At 39.3% G+C, this 24,855-nt stretch overlaps 1 protein-coding gene across 1 annotated transcript in view; it reads right to left on the bottom strand.

Annotated features, from left to right (window-relative positions):
- Positions 1-24,855, bottom strand: part of LOC115223091 (poly [ADP-ribose] polymerase tankyrase-1-like) — a 118,339-nt gene that overhangs the window by 67,552 nt on the left and 25,932 nt on the right. The window contains exons 2-3 of the mRNA XM_029793505.2: positions 12,572-12,667; positions 1,544-1,656 (exon numbers count right to left, since the gene is read on the bottom strand). Coding sequence (XP_029649365.1) covers positions 1,544-1,656; positions 12,572-12,667 — 209 coding nt within the window. The remainder of the gene's footprint in view (positions 1-1,543; positions 1,657-12,571; positions 12,668-24,855) is intronic.

Genomic DNA, 24,855 nt, shown 5'->3' on the forward strand with positions numbered 1-24,855 from the left:
CACACATATATATACCTATAAACACATAGATGCATGCATGCATTCACATACAACACTCTCCAGTTCTTCTGGGCCTCTGTCCCACTGAGAGGCTGACTCTTGAGAGAGAGAGAGAGAGAGAGAGAGAGAGAGAGACAGACAGACAGACAGACAGAAGAAAAGAGACAGAGGAGAAGAGATAGAGACAGAGAGAGAGGACCTAAGTGGAAGATAGGCAAGTGGCAGTATATAGAGAATTGGGTTTTAGCCAAAGTGGTTAGGGCAAAAGATAGCAGCACGAGTGGGTGCGGAGGAGTCTGGCATCTCCACAGAAACAGCAGGATGATCGGGAGAACGAAGTTTGTGGAATGGATGGGTTACAGAGAAAGGGGGGGGGAGAAAGGGAGAGACAAGGGAGAGAGAGGAGAGAGAAGGGGAGACGGAAGGGAGAGGCATACCAGTGTGGTTAACAAATCTGCTTAATAATTACGTTCCCCGGTTCCGTCCCACTGCATGGTAGATGGGACAAGTGTCTGCTACCAGCCCCCAAGACAACCCAAGCCTTTGACAGTGAAATAGGTTACATGGAAATGGTGCTGAAGCCCATCCGATGCACTGTACAAGATTTTGGGGTAACAAACATGATCCATAACTTGAGGAGGGGTGGGAAGTAGTCCCTCCCCCATCGCCTGGGTACCTTGAATGGCATTCCACTCTGTTGCAAATGCTCAGTGTAGAACTCAAGTCTGTGTGGTAAGAAGTCTGCTCCGTTAACCACATGGTTCAGGGTTCAATCCTTCTGCATGACACTTTGGGCAGGTGTCTTCTATAGCCTTGGAGCGACCAAAGCCTTGAGTGGATTTGGTACAAGGAAACTAAAAGAAGCCCATTGTGTGTGTGTGTGTGTCTACCAACACCACCTGACAACCAGTATTGATGTATTAATGCCCCATTAACTTAGCAGTTCAGCAAAACACTGACAGAATAAGTACCAGAAGCTGGCTACCCACATGGTTCTTGGTCTCAAGCATTTGTCTGATGAAGAAAGGCTAAAGATGCTCGACCGTTATTCTCTACAAAAACACCACCACCGTGGTGATCTCATTCTTGCTCACAACATCATAAGCGGAAAGTGTAACCTCTCGAAAGAGCTGTTCTTCACTCCTGCTCCAGAATGTCGGCTGCGGGGTCACTCCGAAAAGCTCTATCTGCAACGATTTCATCTCAATTGAAGGAGAGGGGCTTTCTCCGTCCAGGTTGCGGATCCATAGAATAAGCTGCCAGACGAGATAGTGAAGATGCCGATGACCGCTCGGTTCAAATTCTCTCTTGACCAGAAATGGCCTGAACTCTTTGCATGAACACCCTCCCTGTACATAACTCCATGTCCCCCTACATGGCCTTGCTTTTTGCTTTTTGAGCCAAAAAATTAACTTAATGTAACAAGCCCCAAAAGTCTTACAGTGTGGCTGGCACTGTCCTTTCTCCTCCGACTTAAATCACTACAAAAGAATAAAATAAATAAAATATAATAAGGGGCAATGAGAAAGGAATAGCTTCTTACCTTTCGTCCATCACTGGCGTGACAATTGACATTAAGTGGGGTGAGTAAAGACATCAGCTTCTCTTCGTTTCCACTCCGAGCAGATTCAAGCAGTTCATCTTTTTTGTATTCTCCTGTGAGAGTAAGAATGAAACAGTTTAAATGTAAAACTTTAAGGATTAAAGCAAACCTTCCATCAAAATTTTATTTTAATTTAGGTTTCAAATATCAGCTTAATACAAAGGTTTTAGTAAATTTATCATTTTCAATATTGACTGAAACAAAGGCCATACATTTCTAAATGAATAAGGCAATAAAGGGGCGGCATTAGTTAGAAGGTCCAACAGGAACCCTGTTATTCATAATTCTGTTATTCACTAGGCACGTGGCTTGGTGATTAGAGCATCAGGCTCACAATCATGAGGTAGTGAGTTCAATTCCCGGACCAGGTTGTGTGTTGTGTTCTTGAGCAAAACACTATTTCATGTTGCTCCACTTCACTCAGCTGTAGAAAGAAGTTGTGAGGTCGCCACCAGTGCCACTGGACTGGCTCCTGTGTAGGCGGCACGTAAAAAGCACCATTTGGGCATGGCCGTTGCCAGTACCACCAAACTGGCCCTCGTGCCAGTGGCACGTGAAAGCACCCACTACACTCTCGGAGTGGTTGGCGTTAGGAAGAGCATCCAGCTGTAGACACTTCCAGATCAGATTGGAGTCTGGTTCGCCAGACCTCAGTCAAATCGTCCAACCCATGCTAGCATGGAAAGCGAACGTTAAATGATGATGATGATGATGATGACATCACTGATGCCAAGCTGTATCAGCCTCTGCCTTTCCCTTGGATAACATCGGTGGCATGGAGAGGGGAGGATGGTATGCATGGGTGACTGCTGCTCTTCCATAAAACAACCTTGCCCAGACTTGTACCTCAGAGGGGAATTTCTAGGTGCAATGCCATGCTCATTCATGACCAAAGATGGGGGGGGGGTGTCTTATTCACAAGTAAGATTAATAAACAAAGCCAGTAACAATTTTATTTCATCAAACTTTTACCTTTAATAGTTTTAATCTTAAAAGAAACAAAAAAAAAAAAAGCTTTCCATGCAAAATACATTTTTTATTCAATTTTCAGTACACTAGAAAGTAAAAAAAAAAAAAAAACCACTGCAGTACTGTGTAGGCTTGAGGGCGATTTGGCTGCTATTTCTACTAGATCAGGCAATCATGTAGCAACACTTTTATTAGCTGGTGGAACTCATGTTGTTGTTGCAGGCCTAAACAAGGCACAGCGTGTCAAGAACGTATCAGTCTACTTGCTTAATGATGTCGAGTTTCATGGGTTCGAACCTGCAGCAGAAATTTTGCTGTTTTCATGGGGTGAAACACTTATTTCACACTGACCCCTTGTTCATTTAACCATTGGGTATTAAGTGCCAAATCATTTGCAAAAGATACTTACAATGGACTGAGGAGGATTTTTTTTTTTCTCACTTGCTTCACAACCAGAAACTGGAGTCTACACTATGCCCTCTCTTTACTTGTTTCAGTCATTTGACTGCGGCCATGCTGGAGCACCACCTTTAATCAAGCAAATCGACCCCACGACTTATTCTTTGGAAGCCTAGTACTTATTCTATCGGTCTCTTTTGCCGAACTGCTAAGTTACAGGGATGTAAACACACCACCATCGGTTGTCAAGCGATGTTGGGGGACAAACATATACACACACATACATATATATGTACATATATACGACGAGCTTCTTTCAGTTTCCATCTACCAAATCCACTCACAAGGCTTTGGTGGGCCCGAGGCCATAGTAGAAGACACTTGCCCAATTTGCCACGCAGTGGGAATGAACCCGGAACCATGTGGTTGGTAAGCAAACTACTAACCACACAGCCACTTTTCAGGACTTTCACCACCAATATGGACCCCAGGATATTACCATCAAGTCCTAGGACTCATAGGACCAGCTCACCTGGTTTCCATGGCATATAAGTGACCAAAAGCACAATGCCCTCCCCCTTTCACCCAGTTGTTCATTTACAGCTAAGTGAACAGGAGTAATGTGAAATGAATTGTCTTGCTCAAGAACACAATGCACTACCTGGGCTGGGAATTGAAATCACTATCTTGCTATCATGAAGGCAACACCCTAACCACAAGGCCACACACCTTCACACTTCAGGGTTTTGGGCGGTATTTATATTGTGTCTTATCGTTGTCTTGTAGGCCTAGATCGGTCCTGATCAAACAGACCCATGATAAAGGGCATTCCGGCCATGGCTGTCCCATCTTATATTTCAGGTATTATGTATCTAGAGCTACAATATCCAATAAAAGTTCTTTCTTGTGACTTAAGAAAGACTTGTCAGCTATGAGAGAGAGAGAGAGAGAGAGAGAGAGAAGGTGAGTGAGTGAGTGTGTGTGTGTGTGTTTGTGATTTTGCTAATGTGTGAATGTTTGCGTGAAAGTGTGAGATTATCTGTGAATGTCAACGTTTTATCCGGAAGACAATCTTACATCTGCTTAATGTAGCAATTGTAACTAACAACTGGGACTTGATAAATCTGCTGCTACACAGTAACCATGGCAACCAAAGTGGCATTGACATTTTAACTTTATCTGCACACAAAATACAGTCAGCAAGAGAGGTAGCATCACCATCATCATCATCACCACCACCGCCAACACCACCAACACCACCACTGCCACCACCAACATCACTACTGCCACCGTCAACACCACCACCGTCAACACCTCCACCACCACTGCCATCACAATCACCATTATTGTAATGTCCACGCACACACACACAAACACATGCAACAGGTTTCTCTCAGCTTCCATCAACCAAGGTTTTGATCAGCCTGAGGCTAGAGCAAGATGCCACGCAGTGAGACTGAACCTGGAACCATGCAGTTGGGAAGCACACTTCTAATCACACAGTCCACGCCCAATTACACAACACTTATGCTGCATAACTCCACCGCCACCACCACCAACTTTCATGCATCCAGGGTTGGTAAGGTACCAGTCAACATCCTTCTTTCTTTCTTTCTATTTTTCTCTCTCTTCAACCCCACCACTGATCATAGATCTGCTTAGAACTGACCCAGGGCAAAACAAGGGCGATCTTTCATTTTGATTTGAAAAACTGCTCATCAGGATTCATACTCTTTATAAGCCTAGTGTTTATTCCATCAGTCTCTTTTACCGAACTGCTAAGTTATGAGGGACGTAAACATACCTATTTCTTCACTACCCACAAGGGGCTAAACACAGTGAGGACAAAAAGGACAAACAGATTAAGTCAATTACATCGACCCCAGTGTGTAACTGGTACTTATTTAATCGACCCCGAAAGGATGAAAGGCAAAGTCAACCTCATCGGAATTTGAACTCAGAACGTAGCGGCAGGCGAAATACCACTAAGCATTTCGCCCTGCGTGCCAACATCTGTTGTCAAGCAATGGTGTGGAGACAAACAGAGACACACAAACATATATACAGGGTGCAAGGGGTATTTGGACATTTCGTTTTTAGTTCATCACACCTTCAAATTCTTTAATGTATCATTTTTTTTTTTTTTGCAGATAACCCTTTAAAGGTATCATGCCAACTCAAAAAATTAAATGACATGTAGTCCTAGTTGCTATACATGCAAACCAGAGTGATTTAGAAATTAGCAACTTTCTAAATGTTGCAAGATCATTTGTACACAAAGTTCAGTTGGAATTGGAGGCATGTGATAGTAATGTTTCACCTGTATCATAGAGAAAAAAACATTCACAATGCTCAGACACGAAAAGGACACCGGAATTTATACAGAAGATCAATGAGGACCATTGCTAAAGAACTTTGAACTTTGGGTGTTAGAGCGGATTATCAGAAATGTGGTACACTGTGACATTCAATAAAGGTCCTATGTAATGAGGAAAGGCCTATTCGTGCCTGCAAAGATACAGGAAAACCGTCTCATCCACTCAAAAAGGTTACTTCATAAACTGAAAAACCCTCATGAACAAGGCTTGCTTTGGTTTTTCTCTGACGAAAAAAACTTTGACCAGGATCAAAAGTCTAATGGAAGAAATGACAGGTGGTTATGCGCAGATCCTTCTGAAGTACCCAGAGTGATGCATATGAAATTTCCAGCAACTGTGATAGTTTTAGGAGTGGTGAGTAGCAAAAGTCATGTGATGCCTCCCCACTTTTTCCACAAGATCTTAGAATTAGTGCAGCTGGATAAATGGAGATACTGGAAATTCTTATCAAGCCCTGTATTAATGAAGTATGAAATGGAAGGCCTTACAGGTTTCAACAAGACTCAGCACGTTCTCACAAAGCCCTAGTCATCCAAGAATGATTGTCAGACAATCCTTACGATTATGTAACACCCAATATGTGACCTACGAACTTGCCAGATTTGAACCCCTTGGACTACTACATGTGGAGCTCTGTTGAAAGGGAGGCTAATCGTCATCCTCATAATACCATAGCTTCACTGAAGGCCACTGTTGTCCAGGTGATGTCCGAAATGAATAAGAACCATGTAGTGTCAGCATGCCAGTGGTTTCGGTCCCCCACTGAAGCAGTCATTCAAGCCGAAAGTGGTTTCATAGAATAATTTGCTTAAAAAATCATTATCAAGACTAATTTCACAAATATCTAATTAAATATTTATTTATTTTATGCTGAAATACAGTTGTTTTATTGTATACCAAAACTGTCCTCAAATACCCCTCACACCTTGTGTGTGTGTGTGGTGTGTGTGTGTGTGTGTGTGTATATAAGCTTCTTTCAGTTTCCATCTACCAAATCCACTTGCAAGGTTTTGGTCAGCCTGACACTATAGTAGAAGACACCTGCCCAAGGTGCCACGCAGTGGGACTGAACCCGGAACCATGTGGCTGGTAAGCAAGCTACTTACCACAGAACCACTCCTGCACCTATGTAAGCATTTTAAATAGAAAAGTTTAACTCTTGATGCTAAGCCGCCTCTGATTATCCCAGCTCCAGTGATACAAAGTTCTTGTTTGAAAGGGGTCTACATTAAAATCTTCCACCCAACTTTCTTGTTAATTTATGCTCTAAAAACTAACTTAAAATTGACCAAGTTATTTTACTAAATTCTTCATTTTTTCTCAGAATTAATTAAAACACAATATATATATCAACTGAAATATGGTAACAAAAGGTTTAAATGGTAATGCACCAGACTACCAAATGGTCTTCTTGTAGCATTTACTCCACTTTTGTACCATTCTCAATTACAATACCACCACCCAGAGTAGACTTCGACTTTCATCTCTACACAATCAATAAAATATATTGATTCCATTGACTATAAATTGCTCCCATCAAAAAATGTGTGATGTTGTGCCAGAGGAAGAAATCAATACATTTTTACACACCACAAGAGGATATAATAACCCAAAAATACAACAAAGAGATAAACACCATATGACGTATTGCGTATACTTATTATGTGTATACAGTACCGCATACACAGTACAGTATAAGCAGTCCAGTGTACCAACCACCAAACCTCTATTACTGCATTCAATGGCATAAAAGACTCGCAGGCACATTAGATGCACCCCAATTTCAGCAGTACATATTCGGGAACAAATGGTTTTTCTTAGTGCCTTAACCCTTTTGTTACTAACCCAGCCAAAACCGGCTCTGGCTTTGTGGTAAAATGTCTTGTTTGCATAAGTTTTGAATAAAAATATTCCACCAAGCCTTAGTCACAATTTACATTCCTAATACAAGCTGAATGATAACTAAGTTATTTTACTAAATTCTTTGTTATATTTAAAATAATTGAAAGAAACACAGAACATCTCAAAATAAATACAGTAACGAAAGGGTTAATATAAATATTGGTTCCAAATTTTGGCACAAGGCCAGCAAATTCAGGGAATGGGACAAGTTGATTATATTGACCCCCAATACTCAACTGGTACTTATTTTTATCGACCCCCAAAAGGATAAAAAGCAAAGTTGGCCTCAGCAGCATTTGAGCTCAGAACATAGAGACAGACGAAATGCTGCCAAGCATTTTATACAGCATGCTAACAACTCTGTTAGCTCACCGCCTTTAAAGAAAGCAACTAAGGTAGTAAGCTGGCAGAATCATTAGCACACTAGACAAAAGGCTTAGCAGCATTTCAGCCGTCCTGAATGTGATGTTCAAATGCTGACATTCAGAGTTCAAATGCCGCCAAGGTGAACTTGGTTTTTCATACTTTCAGAAGAGGCGGGGTCAACAAAATAAATACCAATAGAGTACTAGGTGTCGTTGTAATCGACTAACTGCCACCTGCTAGAAATGCAGGCTTTGTGCCAAAATTTTAGATCAGTATTTAACCTTTTAGTATCCAGATTACTCTGTCAAATGTAAAGGGTAAAGGCCCTCTTCCGTCATGAATGACCCATGGGATTGCACCAGAAAGTTCCCCCTCCAAGGTACAAGTCCAGGCAAGGTTTTTATGGAAGACCAGCAGTCGTCCATGCATATCAGCCTCCCCTCTCCATGCCACTGATGTTATCAAAGGGAAAGCAAAGGGGCCAATACAGCTTGGCACCAGTGATGTTGCAACTCATTTTTACAGCTGAGTGAACTGGAGGGACATGAAATAAAGTGTCTTGCTCAAGAACACAACACACAGCCCAGTCTGGGAACTGAACACATGATTGTGAACCCAACGCTCTCACTACTGAGCTATGCATCGTCTCTGTCAAATGTAAAGCTTATTTATTCACATTGTCTTGAATTAATCATGCATCATCTCATAGCTTCAAGATTTCCATGATGTGATTATTTTTATAATGACATTGTAGGGTAGGTGTGAGAAGTCATATCTGGCTAGTTTGAACATAAAACAGATGGACTATTTGGGCTACATCAGGCAGGTTTACATGGTAAAAAATTAAAGCAAATTTGCATATAAGGGTAATTTTTTGAGACACATTTTTGGGGATAAAATACAGTATCTTACAAACCGATCTCATTCTTGCTCACAACATCATAAGCAGAAAGTGTAACTTCTCGAAAGAGCTGTTTTTCACTCCTGCTCCAGAGCGTCGGCTGCGGGGTCACTCCGAAAAGCTCTATCTTCAACGATTTCATCTCAATCGAAGGAGAGCGGCTTTCTCCATCCGGGTTGCGGATCCGTGGAATAAGCTGCTGGACGAGATAGTGAAGATGCTGACAACCGCTCGGTTAAAACTCTCTCTTGACCAGAAATGGGCTGAACTCTTTGCATGAACACCACCCTGTACATAACTCCATGTCCCCCTACATGGCCTTGCTTTTTGCTTTTTGAGCCAAAAAATTAACTTAACTTAACTTTCAAAACAATTGACTTGTGTGACACAGACTACTTACAAACACACACATGCACATGTGCACGTACCTAGGTGGACCACCCTAAAATAAAATACATTATCAGAACTACACTTGAAACTAAGCTTATTAAGTACCCATCTAAGACAATACAAAGAAGTCTGCCAAAACGGTAACATAAACTTTGACCCAATTAAACAGAATCCTGACTCTGACCAGTAACTGATGTGAAGCCGAGGTCAACCACACAAGTTTACGAACAGATCAGATTCAAAACAACCTCCCCACACCACTGCCACCACACAAACCCTAACCAATAAACAACTAACTGTATTCAGTTCTCTTCAAGCCAAGCTTGTTGGAATACTCCAAAGGAAGCTACAGAGAATACTATGTCCAGTTGCCTAGGCAACTGCCCATACTGTGTGCAATGGAAACACATGTAGGCTATTGTAACCATAGAAATATGCTGTATGGCAGTGGTTCCCAAACTTTTAAGAGTCGCAACCCACTATTTATCACACCAGTTTATGACGACCCAATTAACTCTATTGAGTAAAAACATTAATGAAATTAACAAATCTATTTCAGATTACATCTTCAGTGAGGCCTGTGAGAAGGATGAGCCTCCTGGTGATCCCTTCTATACTTTTTAAAGAATTTATAAACTTACTAGTGAAATCCATAATGTCTTCTTTATTTAATTTTTTTGCTATTTATATTAAATGTGAAACAAAACGTTTTATAACTGTTTTCAACGTCTCTATACCCTATGTGTAAATACTAACACTAATACAAAACCTTGAAGTAGTACCTGTTATCAGCTCAATCAGTATTATACTTCACCTAGTTAAAGTTCTCTGTAAATAGGTAAAAACAGGCCCTTCCTTTTTACGATTACGTACGAATAAATAACTTGAGAAAATGACAACCTCTGATTTGTTAAGTTCGTGAAAAAGCCTACTGCTTGATAAAACAACAAGTCTGGTATTGAAAACATAAGTCTTGAACTATCTCGATAGACAGCAGTTAACCAAAGCTAATGCGTAATTTTTGCGACCCACTAAGATTCCGTTTGCGACCCATCTGTGGGTCGCGGGGAACCACTGCTGTATGGTATTGTAAAATAGAAGGAAATAAATATTTGGGGATGTACCCGTCTCTATATTCTCTATTGTTATAATTATTGCTTATATTAGGTTGTCTCATATGGAATGTATTTTAAATGGGTTTCTTATGAGTCATCTATAAATGGATTTTTAATGAGTTTCTATGTACATGTTTGCATTTACTCTTAACTCTTTTGTCTTTCTAGACAATGCTTTTGTTCAAAATTGCTACCCACAGCTCTTAAGACAATGTTGACAACTGAACAATACCGAGTGATTTTCTTGTACGAATACAAATTGGGTCACTCTGCCACCGAAGCTCTACGAAACATCAAGTGGGCTTTTGGTAAAGGTTCTGTTGATATTAGAACTGTTCAGAGTTGGTTCCAAAGATTTTGTTCAGGAAATGAAAGCCTCAAAAATGAACCCAGAGGGAGACCAAAATCAGTTATTCGGCATGATGAATTGAATGCTTTGGTTAAACAAAATCTGAGAACAATGGTCCAAAAAATTGGATCAGAGCTCCAGACATCTCTTGAAACTGCTTCTCGACACTTGAAGAAAATTGGAAAAGTCAAAAAGATGGCTAGGTTTGATCCCTATCAACTTAATGAGATTCAAAGAAACAGACGCCTTACAGTATGTTCCATGTTGATTTCTCAGTTGGAAAGAGAACCGTTTTTGTATTGACTCATTACGTGTAATGAGAAACGGATATCATTACGTGTGATGAGAAATGGATACTCTTTGATAACAGCAGGAGGACAGGACAGTGGTTGGATGCAGGAGAGTCACCAAAACACTACCCAAAACTACCATTGCACCCTAAAAAGTTGATGGTCACTGTATGGTGGTCAACAAAGGGGGTTATTCATTATTCATTTAAGCAACAAGGAAAAACTAACAGCAACATCCTTTTGTCAGGAAATTGATGGTATGCATGAAAAATTAAAAAAGAAAAGCAACCCAGATTAGTGAATAGAGATGGCCCAATTTTGCTTCATGATAATGCACGGCTTCCTTACACTTCTCAAGCTTCGGTCCACAAGTTGCAAACCTGAATTATGAAATTTTGGCATATCCCCTCTTATTCTCCTGATATCTCTCCTACTGATTATCACATGTTTAAACACTTTGAGATCATGTGGGAAGATGAATGGAGGCATAACATCACCATTTCCAAACACTAGAGATCACTCCAAACACTATCATGTTGAGTGGATGTCATATTTTTATCACGGTCAAGTACACATTTTGGGGACACAGCAAGTCAATGGTTGTTCTGTGGGTTCCCCATCTGATCCTGGAAGAGATTTTTCTTGTCTGAGACAAACCAAAGCATGTTCAGTCGGAGGGGATGCTTGAGTTTGTTAAAAAGCCTCATAGCAAGGGCTTTCCACTTGCCCTTGATGGCTTGGGATAGAAGTTGGCCCTTTCTCGTCTTGTATGACGGATACCAAAAGTCTTCATGCACTACCTGCCTGATAAGAAACTCAGACACTCCCATGTCCCTGCTGATGGACCTGATTGACTTGGAGGGATCATTGTCAATCAAGGCCTGGATCTCACCGGGGCACTGCCTTGAACGGTTTAGTCCAGGGCTTCTCAACCATTTTACACCTATGAACCCCTTTCATTCCTATTTTACATGGGTGGACCCTCAGAGCCATTCCATGTTTTAAAGATCTTGTATTTTTATAATTAAATATCCTTTTAGGCACAAGGCCTAAATTTGTGGCGAGGGAATAAGCCGATTACACTGAGCCCAGTATTTGACTGGCACTTAATTTATCAACCCCAAAACAATGAATGACAAAGTCGACCTCAGTGGAATTTGAACTCAGACCATAAAGACAAGCGAAATACTGCTAAGCATTTCGCCCAGCCTGGATCTCACCAACAAATTCAGGAGTTCTTTTTTCATCGGAACAATCAGAGTGAGTTTTCCAAGCTGCCATTCCTTCGTAATCACCATTAGACTCATCCAGCTCTTTCTGAATCCTCTGCAGTTCTCAGATTGACACCCAAACACACTGAAATGTTCATATTGGAGCTTCCAGCACAAATGCCAAGCAGTGCAGCATGTTGTTTCCAAATTTCTGGCAAAGTGAATTGCGTCATGGTACTGTTTTTCTCACAGACTGTGCCCAACTGCCCCTACCATACTGTGTAGTCAACAAAATCCAAAACAATGTGCATGCATGAAATTACAAATATAAAATGGCAATATATTCATCGCACCCTCTCTGCATGTATGTGTATGTTATATATATGTATATTCGCCTGGGAGATAATATGGTCTTGCTAAATTATCTATTAAAAGATAGCAAACGATATTATTCTGCTTAAGTAATCCGAAACCATGGTATAACCGTTATATAACAAGGTAAAGGTTTTTATTTTTCATTTACTTCGAAATTTGCTATAAAATTGTGGTTTTTTAGCCGTGTTGGCTGCTATTTCTAGCATGTAAAATTGCCTGTTAAAGGGTAATTTTCTATTTTGAAATACGTATATATATATATATATATATAGACACACACACACTATTTCCACAATGGTTTAATGAAGAACAGATTAACTCACCTGTTAAAACATTTTTAGCTGAAGCATGAGCCAGGTCAAGAGGAGTCTTGCCATCTGTGTTTCTGATACTAGGGTCAGCACCATGTTGAAGTAATACTGGAAAGAGAAAATAGGAACATATTAGATTTTACCTTTTATCAAACAGGACACAAAAACTCTCACAACATCATGGTGCCAGGTAAAAAGCACCCGTCTCAGTGACACATACAAAGTACCTGTACTGGTGCTATGTAAAAGGCAGCCATGCTGGTGCCATGTATAAAGCACCCAGTCGATTCTGTAAAGTGGTTGGTATTAGGAAGGGTGTAAAGGAACTGTCTGGAACAGGTTGGGTCTTTTGCACTGTTTGGGTGCAACACAATTTCCTTCTTTGTTTCCCAAAACTACCAGCGTCAGGAACAAGAAAGCAACCTTAGAAAATATGACACTTTATTTCGTTATTTACATAAAGAAGACATTAGTAAATTGGTAACCACTTGGTGTAGGTACAGCAAGACTGAAGTTAAACATTTGTAAAGATGAACCTCACAACAACTCCAGCAGCAACAGAGCCGGTCAAATCCCAAGTGTCTGGGACAGGAGCATAGGCTGATAACACGTTAAACACGTCCTCTCTTCAATAGCCATGTTTCAAGTCACCGGATGCTAACAAGGAACGCGATAGAATTTTTTCCCCCAGTTTTTAGCGCATGTGCATGAGGGAACTTCCTTAGGCCTTTCCAGAAGGTTCCAACCCCGCACACGTGCACTGAAGAATGACGTCACTACAAGGGCATCCATCCATAGAAAACTATACCAAAACAAATAACTGGAGCCTGGTACAGCTCTCCGGCCACAGCCAGCTCCTGTCAAACTGTCCAACTCATGGCAAATGGATGTTGATGATGATGATGTCGATCTACCACAACATGAAGCTGTTCTAACAATTTCCCTTCAACTCTTCTCTCGTTTTGTTGTTGTTGTTTAGTTCCATGTCTGCCTTGATCCAGCAGACTATGATCAAATATATTCCAAACATGAACACCCTAACATCTTTCTTATGAAATTAAATAAATGACAAAGGAACAGGAAATTATGCAATGAACTTCATTAGCTCACAGGTGTTTCTGCTGTAAGATGCAGTGCACTCAGAGCTGAGTGCATGTGCATTACTAAAGCTTCCATGAAGCTTCAAAAATCTGTACTTGAATAACATTTTATTCTGAAGCCTATGTATACTGAGTTCTAACACCGGAATATTAGTATTGCTATGCCCAGGGAAATATATATATATATATATATATATATTGGTAAAACGGTAAGATAACAAAAGAAAGAAAGAGACCTCAATAATATGTAAATAGAGGAAATTTATCTATACAATAATGTTACATTACTATCGAGTAATGTAACATATTATTGTATAGATATATATACTCTTTTACTCTTTTACTTGTTTCAGTCATTTGACTGCGGCCATGCTGGAGCACCGCCTTTAGTCGAGCAAATCGACCCCGGGACTTATTCTTTGTAAGCCCAGTACTTATTCTATCGGTCTCTTTTGCCGAACCGCTAAGTGACGGGGACGTAAACACACCAGCATCGGTTGTCAAGCAATGCTAGGGGGACAAACACAGACACACATACATACATATATATATACATATATCGACAGGCTTCTTTCAGTTTCCGTCTACCAAATCCACTCACAAGGCATTGGTCGGCCCGGGGCTATAGCAGAAGACACTTGCCCAAGATGCCACGCAGTGGGACTGAACCCGGAACCATGTGGTTGGTTAGCAAGCTACTTACCACACAGCCACTCCTGCGTATATATATATATATATATATATATATATATATATATATAATATATATATATATACATAGTTAATCCAAACACGAAAGCACAAAAAAACGCAACAACACGAGGACGTGGAACAAATATAGTATTATTGGACGCTCAGGAAAGAAGGAAAGAAGGAGGGTTTAACGTTTCGAGCGGAGCTCTTCGTCGGAAACATAGGAGAAGGAAAGATCCAGAGAATGGAAGACAGAGGAAAAAAAAAAAAAAATCACCAACAGTACACATGTGGTCACATTTTGAATGACCGGAAGGACATATATATATATATATATATATATATTTATATATAGTCTAGACTTCAATATGAATTTTATGGCTTTTTTCAAGATAGTAGGGTGAGATATGTTCCAACATAACCATCCCATCTTATACATCCTGTTTTTCAAGTTCATTGTAAAGCAGAATATACATACATACCTGCTAGTGATCACACAATACCAGATTTGTATAATACCAAAATAAACACTATATACACTGTAAGATAACAAAACTTCTAATTAGTCACAAGATATTGTAGCTAAATCTCTCTCAATATACGTTCTGCCTTCTTAAAAAGATGGAAGGACATATCAATTAATGAAGTCCTAATACTGTACCAGATATTTTCTGAGCTCGTTTTTTTTAAAGTTCTGTGTGACTGTAACAGGAGTGTGTGTTATGTCAGCTATACTGTGTGATTCTGTTAGGTATATACGAGGGGGTGCTAAAAAGTTCCTGGCTTTAAAGGTATTGTGAAAGGCCTGGTTGGAGGCCCAACCTTCTGAGTTCTTTTACAGGGACTTAGGAAAACTGAAGGACCGCTGCAATAAGTGTGTGAATCTCAGAGGGGAATATGTTGAACAAAATCATAATTAACTGAACCTCCTGTATTTTCTTTTACCCAAAGCTAAGAACTTTTCAGTACCCCCCACCCCCCGTATGCTCTGACATTCTTTTAGGTCACTGTGACAGTAAGAGGTCTTCATGTTATAGGAAAAGAAAAGAGTGTGATAGTAGGCAATAAGCCCTCACATGTTTAATAACCGAAAAGCATTTAATAAACTGCATTTATCTTTTATTTGTTTCAGGCATCTGACTGCGGCCATGCTGGGGCACTGCCTTGAACGGTTTAGTCCAGTGCTTTTCAACCATTTTACACCTATGAACCCCTTTCATTCCTATTTTACATGGGTGGACCTTCAGAGCCATTCCATGTTTTAAAAATCTTGTATTTTTATAATTAAATATTCTTATAGGTGCAGGAGTGGCTGTGTGGTAAGTAGCTTGTTTACCAACCACATGGTTCCGGGTTCAGTCCTACTGTGTGGCACCTTGGGCAAGTGTCTTCTACTATAGCCTCGGGCCGACCAAAGCCTTGAGTGGATTTGGTAGATAGAAACTGAAAGAAGCCTGTCATATATATGTATATATATATACATGCGTGTGTGTTTGTGTGTCTGTGTTTGTCGCCCTAGCATTACTTGACAACCGATACTGGTGTGTTTGTGTCCCCGTTACTTAGCGGTTCGGCAAAAAAGACCGATAGAATAAGTACTGGGCTTACAAAAGAATAAGTCCCGGGGTCGAGTTGCTCGATTAAAGGTGGTGCTCCAGCATGGCTGCAGTCAAATGACTGAAACAAGTAAAAGAGAAAAAGAGAATTTTCTACTACAGGCACAAGGCCTGAAATTTGTGGCGAGGGGGTATGCCGATCACATTGACCCCAGTATTTGACTGGCACTTAATTTATCAACCCCAAAAGAATGAACGACAAAGTCGACCTCAGTGGAATTTGAACTCAGACCATAAAGACAAGCAAAATACTGCTAAGCATTTCACCCAGCATTCTAATGACTGTCCCAGCTCACCACCTTACAATTAAATATTATTACGAATTGTATATAACGTTGTTAAAATATTTTGTATATAGCAGAAATACAAATCAATTTATTGTAGATAAATTTTAACAAATCATCATCATCATCGTTTAACGTCCGCTTTACATGCTAGCATGGGTTGGACGATTTTGACTGAGGGCTGACGAGCCAGATGGCTGCACGAGGCTCCAATTTTGATCTGGCAGAGTTTCTACAGCTGGATGCCCTTCCTAACGCCAACCACTCCGAGAGTGTAGTGGGTGCTTTTTACGTGCCACCAGGACAGGGGCCAGTCAAGCGACGTTGGTAACAATCACGCTCGAATGGTGCCCTTTTACGTGCCACGGGTACGGAAGCCAGTTGGCTGCCACTCTGGGTAAGAACCACTGTTGGTCCCTTTTATCAAATCATAAAGTTACAAGGATGTAAACAAACCAACATTATACACACACACATTATACACACAAACACATTATACACACACACAAACACATACACACAGCAGATTACCACACAGTATCTATCTAGCAAATTTACTAACAAGGTATTAGTCAACCCAGAGCTATATTAGAAAACACTTGCCTAACGTGCCATACAGTGGGACTGAACCCGAAACCACAGGGTTGCAGAACAGGTATCTTAACTACAGAGCCATGCCTGTACATATACTGTTGTGCCTAATGTGCCATACAGTGGGACTGAACCCAAAACCACAGGGTTGCAAAACAGGCATCTTAACTACAGAGCCATGCCTGTACATATACTGTTGTGCCTAACGTGCCATAAAGTGGGACTGAACCCAAAACCACAGGGTTGCAAAACAGGCATCTCAACTACAGAGCCATGCCTGTACATATGCTGCTGAACTTTAAAAGCCATGTGGTCGTTAGTGATGTGTGGGAGCTTGATGTTGGCATCTCGTTAGCCTCATTTCCTCCATCTCCAGATCCACCATATTCAACCAGGAAAATATTAGGGCCTCAGTTTTTGTTGAGTTTTGATTGTTTGCTTTAATTTCTAAAAAAAGCTTCAGAGGTCACTTGGTTAAGCAGGACTTGAGAAAGCAGGGATCATGTCTTTTGTTTTAGTGTTTTTGAGGTGTCTATGGTAGTTGTGGTTAGACATAAACACTCACTTGGCCCTCCCACGTTTGATTCAATGGAACACTCAAGAGAGGAGAGTGAAGAGAAATGGGGTGAGAAATTGGGAGGGAAGGGGATGTAGAGAGGGGGGGAAAGAGGACGAGAAAGAGTGAGAGACAGGGCAGCACCAGTACTTGGTTGGTACTCACTTTCTGCTAAAAATGCTTTCTGGTCCGGAAATTAAACTAAGCAGCACCAAGGCCTCAATCTTCACATTCCACTGAGCTATAAGTAAATACCAGCTGCCTACTAGAAGAAAAAAAAAACAAAAAACCCAGGCACAGGAGTGGCAGTGTGGTAAGTAGCTTGCTTACCAACCACATGGTTCCGGGTTCAGTCCCACTGCATGGCATCTTGGGCAAGTGTCTTCTGCTATAGCCTCGGGCTGACCAAAGCCTTGTAAGTGGATTTGGTAGACGGAAACTGAAAGAAGCCTGTCGTATATATGTATATATATATATGTTTGTGTCTGTGTTTGTCCCCCTAGCATTGCTTGACAACCGATGCTGGTGTGTTTACGTCCCTGTCACTTAGCGGTTCAGCAAAAGAGATCGATAGAATAAGTACTGGGCTTACAAAGAGTAAGTCCCGGGGTCGATTTGCTCGACTAAAGGCGGTGCTCCAGCATGGCCGCAGTCAAATGACTGAAACAAGTAAATGAGTAAAAGAGAGTATAGCTCACTCACTCCAGTTGTCACATCCTGGATATTCTACTGTGTTGAGGTGCGAACCGAGACAGTGTCCTATGTCGGCTAGAAATTATAGTGGTACCTTACACAGTTAGTGAAACTATGACACGTTTCGAAGCCATAAGCCATCACAAGTGACAGCTGGTTGTACTTGAATTACTGCCAGGATATCACAAAAACTACTAAAACATAGGAGATACTTCAGTTGCTGCTATGCTATATCAATAATTAAACACGGGATGTTTAAGCTGTCATATTTCCATTAGTAAACTAATTACTAAATACAATCGGGGTGAATTATTGGCAGTCTATGAACAAAATCAGTCGCAGAATATTATTTTGCCAATCATTACACACACAAAAAAGAATTATATATCTCTTATGATAAAAGGCAGATTTTCTCTGCCTCCCAAACCGTTCGTTTTTTATACAATTGTACAATATAGAATTTCTTCAATTTCTTCAAAACCAATGATTTTTCCAAGTAGATTCCATTGGGTCATGGCATGTAAAGTTTTTTTCAATTTCACCCCCAATTAAGCAAAAATTCGAGAAAAGTAAATATTTTACGATTTGCCTCTCTAATTTTAACTGCTTCACTCATGCTATCACCCTAATTTCTCCTACTTTCTCTTTGCAAGTGTACCTTAAACCACTACTCAAAAAAAATACACAGCAAACAGAAACAAATAAATACATAACGATTTACTCCTCACACAATTTCTTCAATTAGAGTTTACCTATGATTTTTCCAAGTACATTCCATTCGGTCATGGCATACAAATTTCTTTAAATTTGACCCCCCAATTAAGCAAAAATTTGAGAAAACTCAATATTTTACAATTTCCCTCTCTCACTTCAAAGGCTTTACTCTGCCTATTACTCCCACTTCCTCTTTACACACATAGACACGCAAACATATACATATATGACAGTGTCAATTGTTGAAAGAAAATTGTAAGCTAAGGTGTGTGTGTGCACGTGTGTTTGTGTGTGTGCGTGTGTTTGTGTGTGTGCGTGTGTGTATGTGTGACAGGGATGAGCCATTCATACTGGTCATCCTTTTTGCTAGAAGAAGATCCGCTATGGTCTTATATGCTACACCACTGGTTTTCAATTCATATTAATCAAATTAATATTCAATTTTTCACCCTTATTATGTGTGTGTGTATTAGCAATTCGTATAAAATTGCATCAATGACTTGAACTTGAATAAGTGGTTTCACATAAATGGGGATAAATTAAAAAGGTTTGTTGTTATTATTATTACTGTTTGACTATTGTAATCACGTTTGTTGGTTCCTCGCCAGGGAAACGTTGTTGTGTTGCATTTGTTAAATAAATGTAAACCGTAACCCTCCCCCTTTCGGTTATTGTTTCAAAATTGAATTGTGTCCCTGTTTGGGGAAATTGACAATATTTTCACCGTCTTTACACATATATACATGCATAATATATCTACCCATACACACACACGCACACAAACACACACACACATACATAGGGGCAGGTGTGGCTGTGTGGTAACAAACTACGTTCGAAGATACTGTACTTGATATGGGCGGTAGTGCCTTGCCGGTCTATGGCCTACCTTCAACAAACCGGGAAGGCACAAACACTCTGTCTTCACATTTGCTGCGTGAGACATGTTTTAATGATGAGCTTGCTGACAATGAGCCAAAGCTCCTTCCAGAACACAAGTTCACTTACGACTCCGTTGTTAATTCAGTCCGGGCCAAAACTGGGAGGATTTTTTTCCTGGACGCTCCTGGGGGCACTGGAAAAACTTTTGTCAACAAATTAATATTGGCTGAGATTAGGCGAACACAAGGCATTGCCCTAGCTGTGGCATCATCTGGAATTGCGGCTACTTTGTTGCCAGGCGGCAGGACAGCTCACTCCACTTTCAAGCTTCCGCTTGACTTAGCGAAGACTGAGACACCAACTTGCAACATCAGTAACAGCTCCGATCAGGCAGAAGTCTTCAGACGATGCAAGCTTATCGTTTGGGATGAATGTATGATGGCCCACAGAGGTGCTCTTGAGGCACTAGATAGATCTCTCAGAGACATCAAACACTCTTCAGCTCCCATGGGAGGCATAACACTTCTTCTTTCAGGGGACTTCCGACAAACACTTCCCGTTATTCCCAAAGGAACTACAGCTGATGCAGTAAGTGCATGTCTTAAGTCATCCACATTGTGGCCACTGGTGAAGACTCTCAAATTTCACACCAATATGCGTGCTCATATGCGATGTGATATCACATCAGCAGCATTTTCTCACACCCTCCTTGCACTTGGCGAAGGCAAAATACCAAGGGATGAAAATGATAATATTGCCATCGATTCCATTTGTACCATTGTTAAAACGCCTTCTGATCTCAGAGATGCAGTGTTCCCAGATCTACAAGCTAATTATCAGAATATGGATTGGATTGGCCAAAGGGCTATTCTGGCCCCAAGGAATAAAACTGTTCACCATATTAATGATGAAATGCTAAAATTCATTCCTGGGGATGTCTATGTATATAAGTCTATCGATACAACTCCTGACTCAGAGGACGTCATCAACTATCCAATAGAGGTACTCAATTCTTTTGAGCCCCCCGGACTACCGCCACACATTCTCAAACTTAAAGTTGGTGCCCCTATAATGCTCATTAGAAATTTGGTTCCCCCAAAACAATGCAATGGCACACGTTTGATCGTTAAGTCCTTATCTCCCACCGTAAACTTATATCAATATTTGCCTGAATAATCATCATAATTCAGTGCAATCATTAACAGTACTTTCAAGCAATTCAGCTCCGAGCATCACCAGGCAATTCTGCTAGTGTGTATATATATATATATATATACATACACATACATAGATATATGTGTGTGTGTGTGTGTGTATATATATATATATATATATATATATAATATATATATATATATATAATAATAATAATAATATTAGGGAATAAATCCAAACTTACAGGGAAAAATTAGATTTAGGATTAAATCCAATTTTATAGTATAAATATATTATATTATATTAAATTAGAGATAAAACCACTATTAGGCAAATCAAACAGTGAAAAACATAAGCCAATACATAAAATTAATTTAAAAATATAAAAGTTAAAAATTAAAAAATTATTTAAATAATTTAAACTTATAAATTATAAATAAATATATATATATATATGCCTCTTTTTGTTTGTCCCCGTCACTTAGCGGTTCGGCAAAAGAGACCGATAGAATAAGTACTGGGCTTACAAAGAATAAGTCCCGGGGTTGATTTGCTCAACTAAGGCGGTGCTCCAGCATGGCCGCAGTCAAATGACTGAAACAAGTAAAAGAGTAAAGAGTATATATGTATGTATATTTTTATATTTATATTTATATATTATTTTATTTATTAATTAATTTATTTATTTATTTATTTTTATTTTTTATTTTTTTTAATTTTTTTATATAAATATCAAAAGTATTAAAAGTTTAATAAAAGATAAAGAGTAAAACACTACGATCGTTTCATGGCTGTACCAATTTGAATAACAATAATTTAAATTCAATTAATAATTCGAGTTATGGTTACAGTCAATCTTCAGGTTAATTGAAATGTTTTTAAAATAATCAGAAATATTTAAACAATATTTTTAAGATATAAATAATATAATAATTTTATTTATAATAAACTCTATTATCAAACTAGAAACTTAAAACTTAACAATTATGATTATATCAAAATCGATTATAATGTTAAAAATTAATTTTAATTTACAAGGTAATAAACCCACCAATAATCTAATACCAGTAATAGTCAATATCTAATTACATAATTTTTTTTTTTTTTAAATGGCTATTATATATAAATTATCAATGAATGTATATAAATATTATAATTAAGATCTAAAATAATCTCTATAAATAAATATATATGCACATATAATAAAGACCTAATAAATTAATTTTTCATATTTAAAGATGAAATAGCTAATTTCAAAAATACAAACAAACAAACTTAAACGAACTTTCGGAAATCTTATTTAAAATACTTATTGAAATATTCAATTCGTAGTTATATAATATCGAATAAATACTATAAATACTATAAATATATTTATCAATGGGAAAATACTAGCGAATATCAATTTAAAAAGACAATAACTAAGTTATGCTATTAAGTTAGACATGGCCTACACCAATCTTTGGTCGAAACATATATATATATACATATATACGACGGGCTTCTTTCAGTTTCCGTCTACCAAATCCACTCACAAGGCTTTGGTTGGCCCGAGGCTACAGGAGAAGACACTTGCCCAATTTGCCACGCAGTGGGACTGAACCCGGAACCATGTGGTTGGTAAACAAGCTACTTACCACACAGCCACTCCTGCGCCTATTTTATTCATTTATCCAACGCTTTTTGTTTTGTTTTTTTTTTTGCCAGCTCTTCAAAACACCAAGTCGTCTTCAGTCAATTCTCTTCTCACCAAATTATGTCACACACATGTTAGCAGTCAATTTTCTTAATGCGGCCGGCCATTCACAAAGTTACTACAACAAACGCTAATTCGGAAATGTCAAATCTTGTTAAAAACCTTAACGCCTTAATTAGCAAGGAAATTACACACACACAGTATGCATATGTGTGGTGTGTGTGTGTGTGTGTGTGTGCATGTGTGTACACACAACCATAATATATATATATATATATATATATATATATATACACACACACATACACACACTCACTCATCTATAATATATGTATAATATATAATATACAATATACAATATATATATACAATATACAATATATAATTACAATATATAATATATAATATACACACACATACATTCATCTATAATATATGTATATACACACACACACATTCATCTATAATATATGTATATACACACACACACATTCATCTATAATATATGTATATATACACACACAGACAGACACACACACACACCCATATATATATATATATATTATATATATATAATATATATATACATACACACACACACACACCCATATATATATATATATATATATATACACACACATACATTCATCATAATATATGTATATACACACACACCATTCATCTATAATATATGTATATACACACACACACATTCATCTATAATATGTATATACACACACAGACAGACACACACACACACACACCCATAATATATATATATATATATATATATATATATATATATACATACACACACACACATAACTACAATGAAACAGAACATTGCAGATAGTTTCGAGGCAAGACATGCTTAAATGTCACTAAAACCCACTAAGAGAGTTCGCAGAAGTTCTAATCGGACACGAGGGAACCTCTGCCTACATTTGTCATTTCACACTGCTAGAAATAGTCACCAAATCTTCCTCACAATATTATAGCCATACCCATTTAAAACACAGGATACACTCTCTTTACTCTTTACTCTTTTACTTGTTTCAGTCATTTGACTGCGGCCATGCTGCAGCACCGCCTTTAGTCGAGCAAATCGACCGCGGGACTTATTCTTTGTAAGCCCAGTACTTATTCTATCGGTCTCTTTTGCCGAACCGCTAAGTGACGGGGACGTAAACACACCAGCATCGGTTGTCAAACAATGCTAGGGGGACAAACACAGACACACAAACACACACATATATATATACATATATACGACAGGCTTCTTTCAGTTTCCGTCTACCAAATCCACTCACAAGGCTTTGGTCGGCCCGAGGCTATAGTAGAATACACTTGCCCGAGATGCCACGCAGTGGGACTGAACCCAGAACCATGTGGTTGGTAAGCAAGCTACTTACCACACAGCCACTCCAAAAAACAAAAAAAAAAAATGAAACACAGTACGGGGTCAAAGTTGGAATACCTTTGATGAGGACCGGACCTAGAGTCAAATAACAACAGCAACAACCGACCCAATGAAACATGACAAAGTGAACCTATTTTCTAGGACAAACTACACAGCTTATATCTTACTGTCTTGCGGCTGCTTGCTCTAATACAAAACTGTTTCAGTTTTTTTTAGAGGGTTTTTGTCTGTTTGCTTGTTTTTTTATACTGATACTACTACAACTAATATTGCTGCTGCTATGAACTGCTGTAGTAATGGTATTGGTGGTATTAGTAATAGTAGTAGTAGTAGTAGTAGTGATACTAAAACAAACTACTATTGTAGTAGTATTAACTGACAGTGGTGATGGTATGACTGCTGCTGCAGCTAGAAGCAATGACAATGGTAGTGGTGGCGGTGGTGGTGGTGTTGGCTAGGGCGGTGGCAGTGGTGGTGGCGATGGTAGCGTTGGCAGTGGGAGTGGTGGTGCTGGCAGTGATAATAGTGGTATGAATGTTGCTGCTTCTTTCACTAACTAGTATTGGGGGGGGGGGGGGTTGTAGCCATGACATTTGCCAGGGCCTCCAGAGGAAGAAGCAATACCGATGGCCTTACACAGGATCTCTTTTGCTGAACCGCTAAGTTTACAAGGACATAAACACACCAGCATTGGTTGTCAAGTGATGTTGGAGGGACAGACACACAAACACACACACACACACATAGGGGCAGTGTGAGGTCAAGTGTACTACACCTGTAGTACCAGCTGATATAGATGTGCCCAGTGCTCAGTACGCAGAATCCTAAACACTTTGGACAAAATGCTAAGAGGCTTTCCTTCCAGGTCTTTACCCCACCAAGGTCAACTTTACTTT

The sequence above is a fragment of the Octopus sinensis genome, linkage group LG22 (assembly GCF_006345805.1).
Source record: "Octopus sinensis linkage group LG22, ASM634580v1, whole genome shotgun sequence".
Lineage (NCBI taxonomy): Eukaryota > Metazoa > Mollusca > Cephalopoda > Octopoda > Octopodidae > Octopus > Octopus sinensis.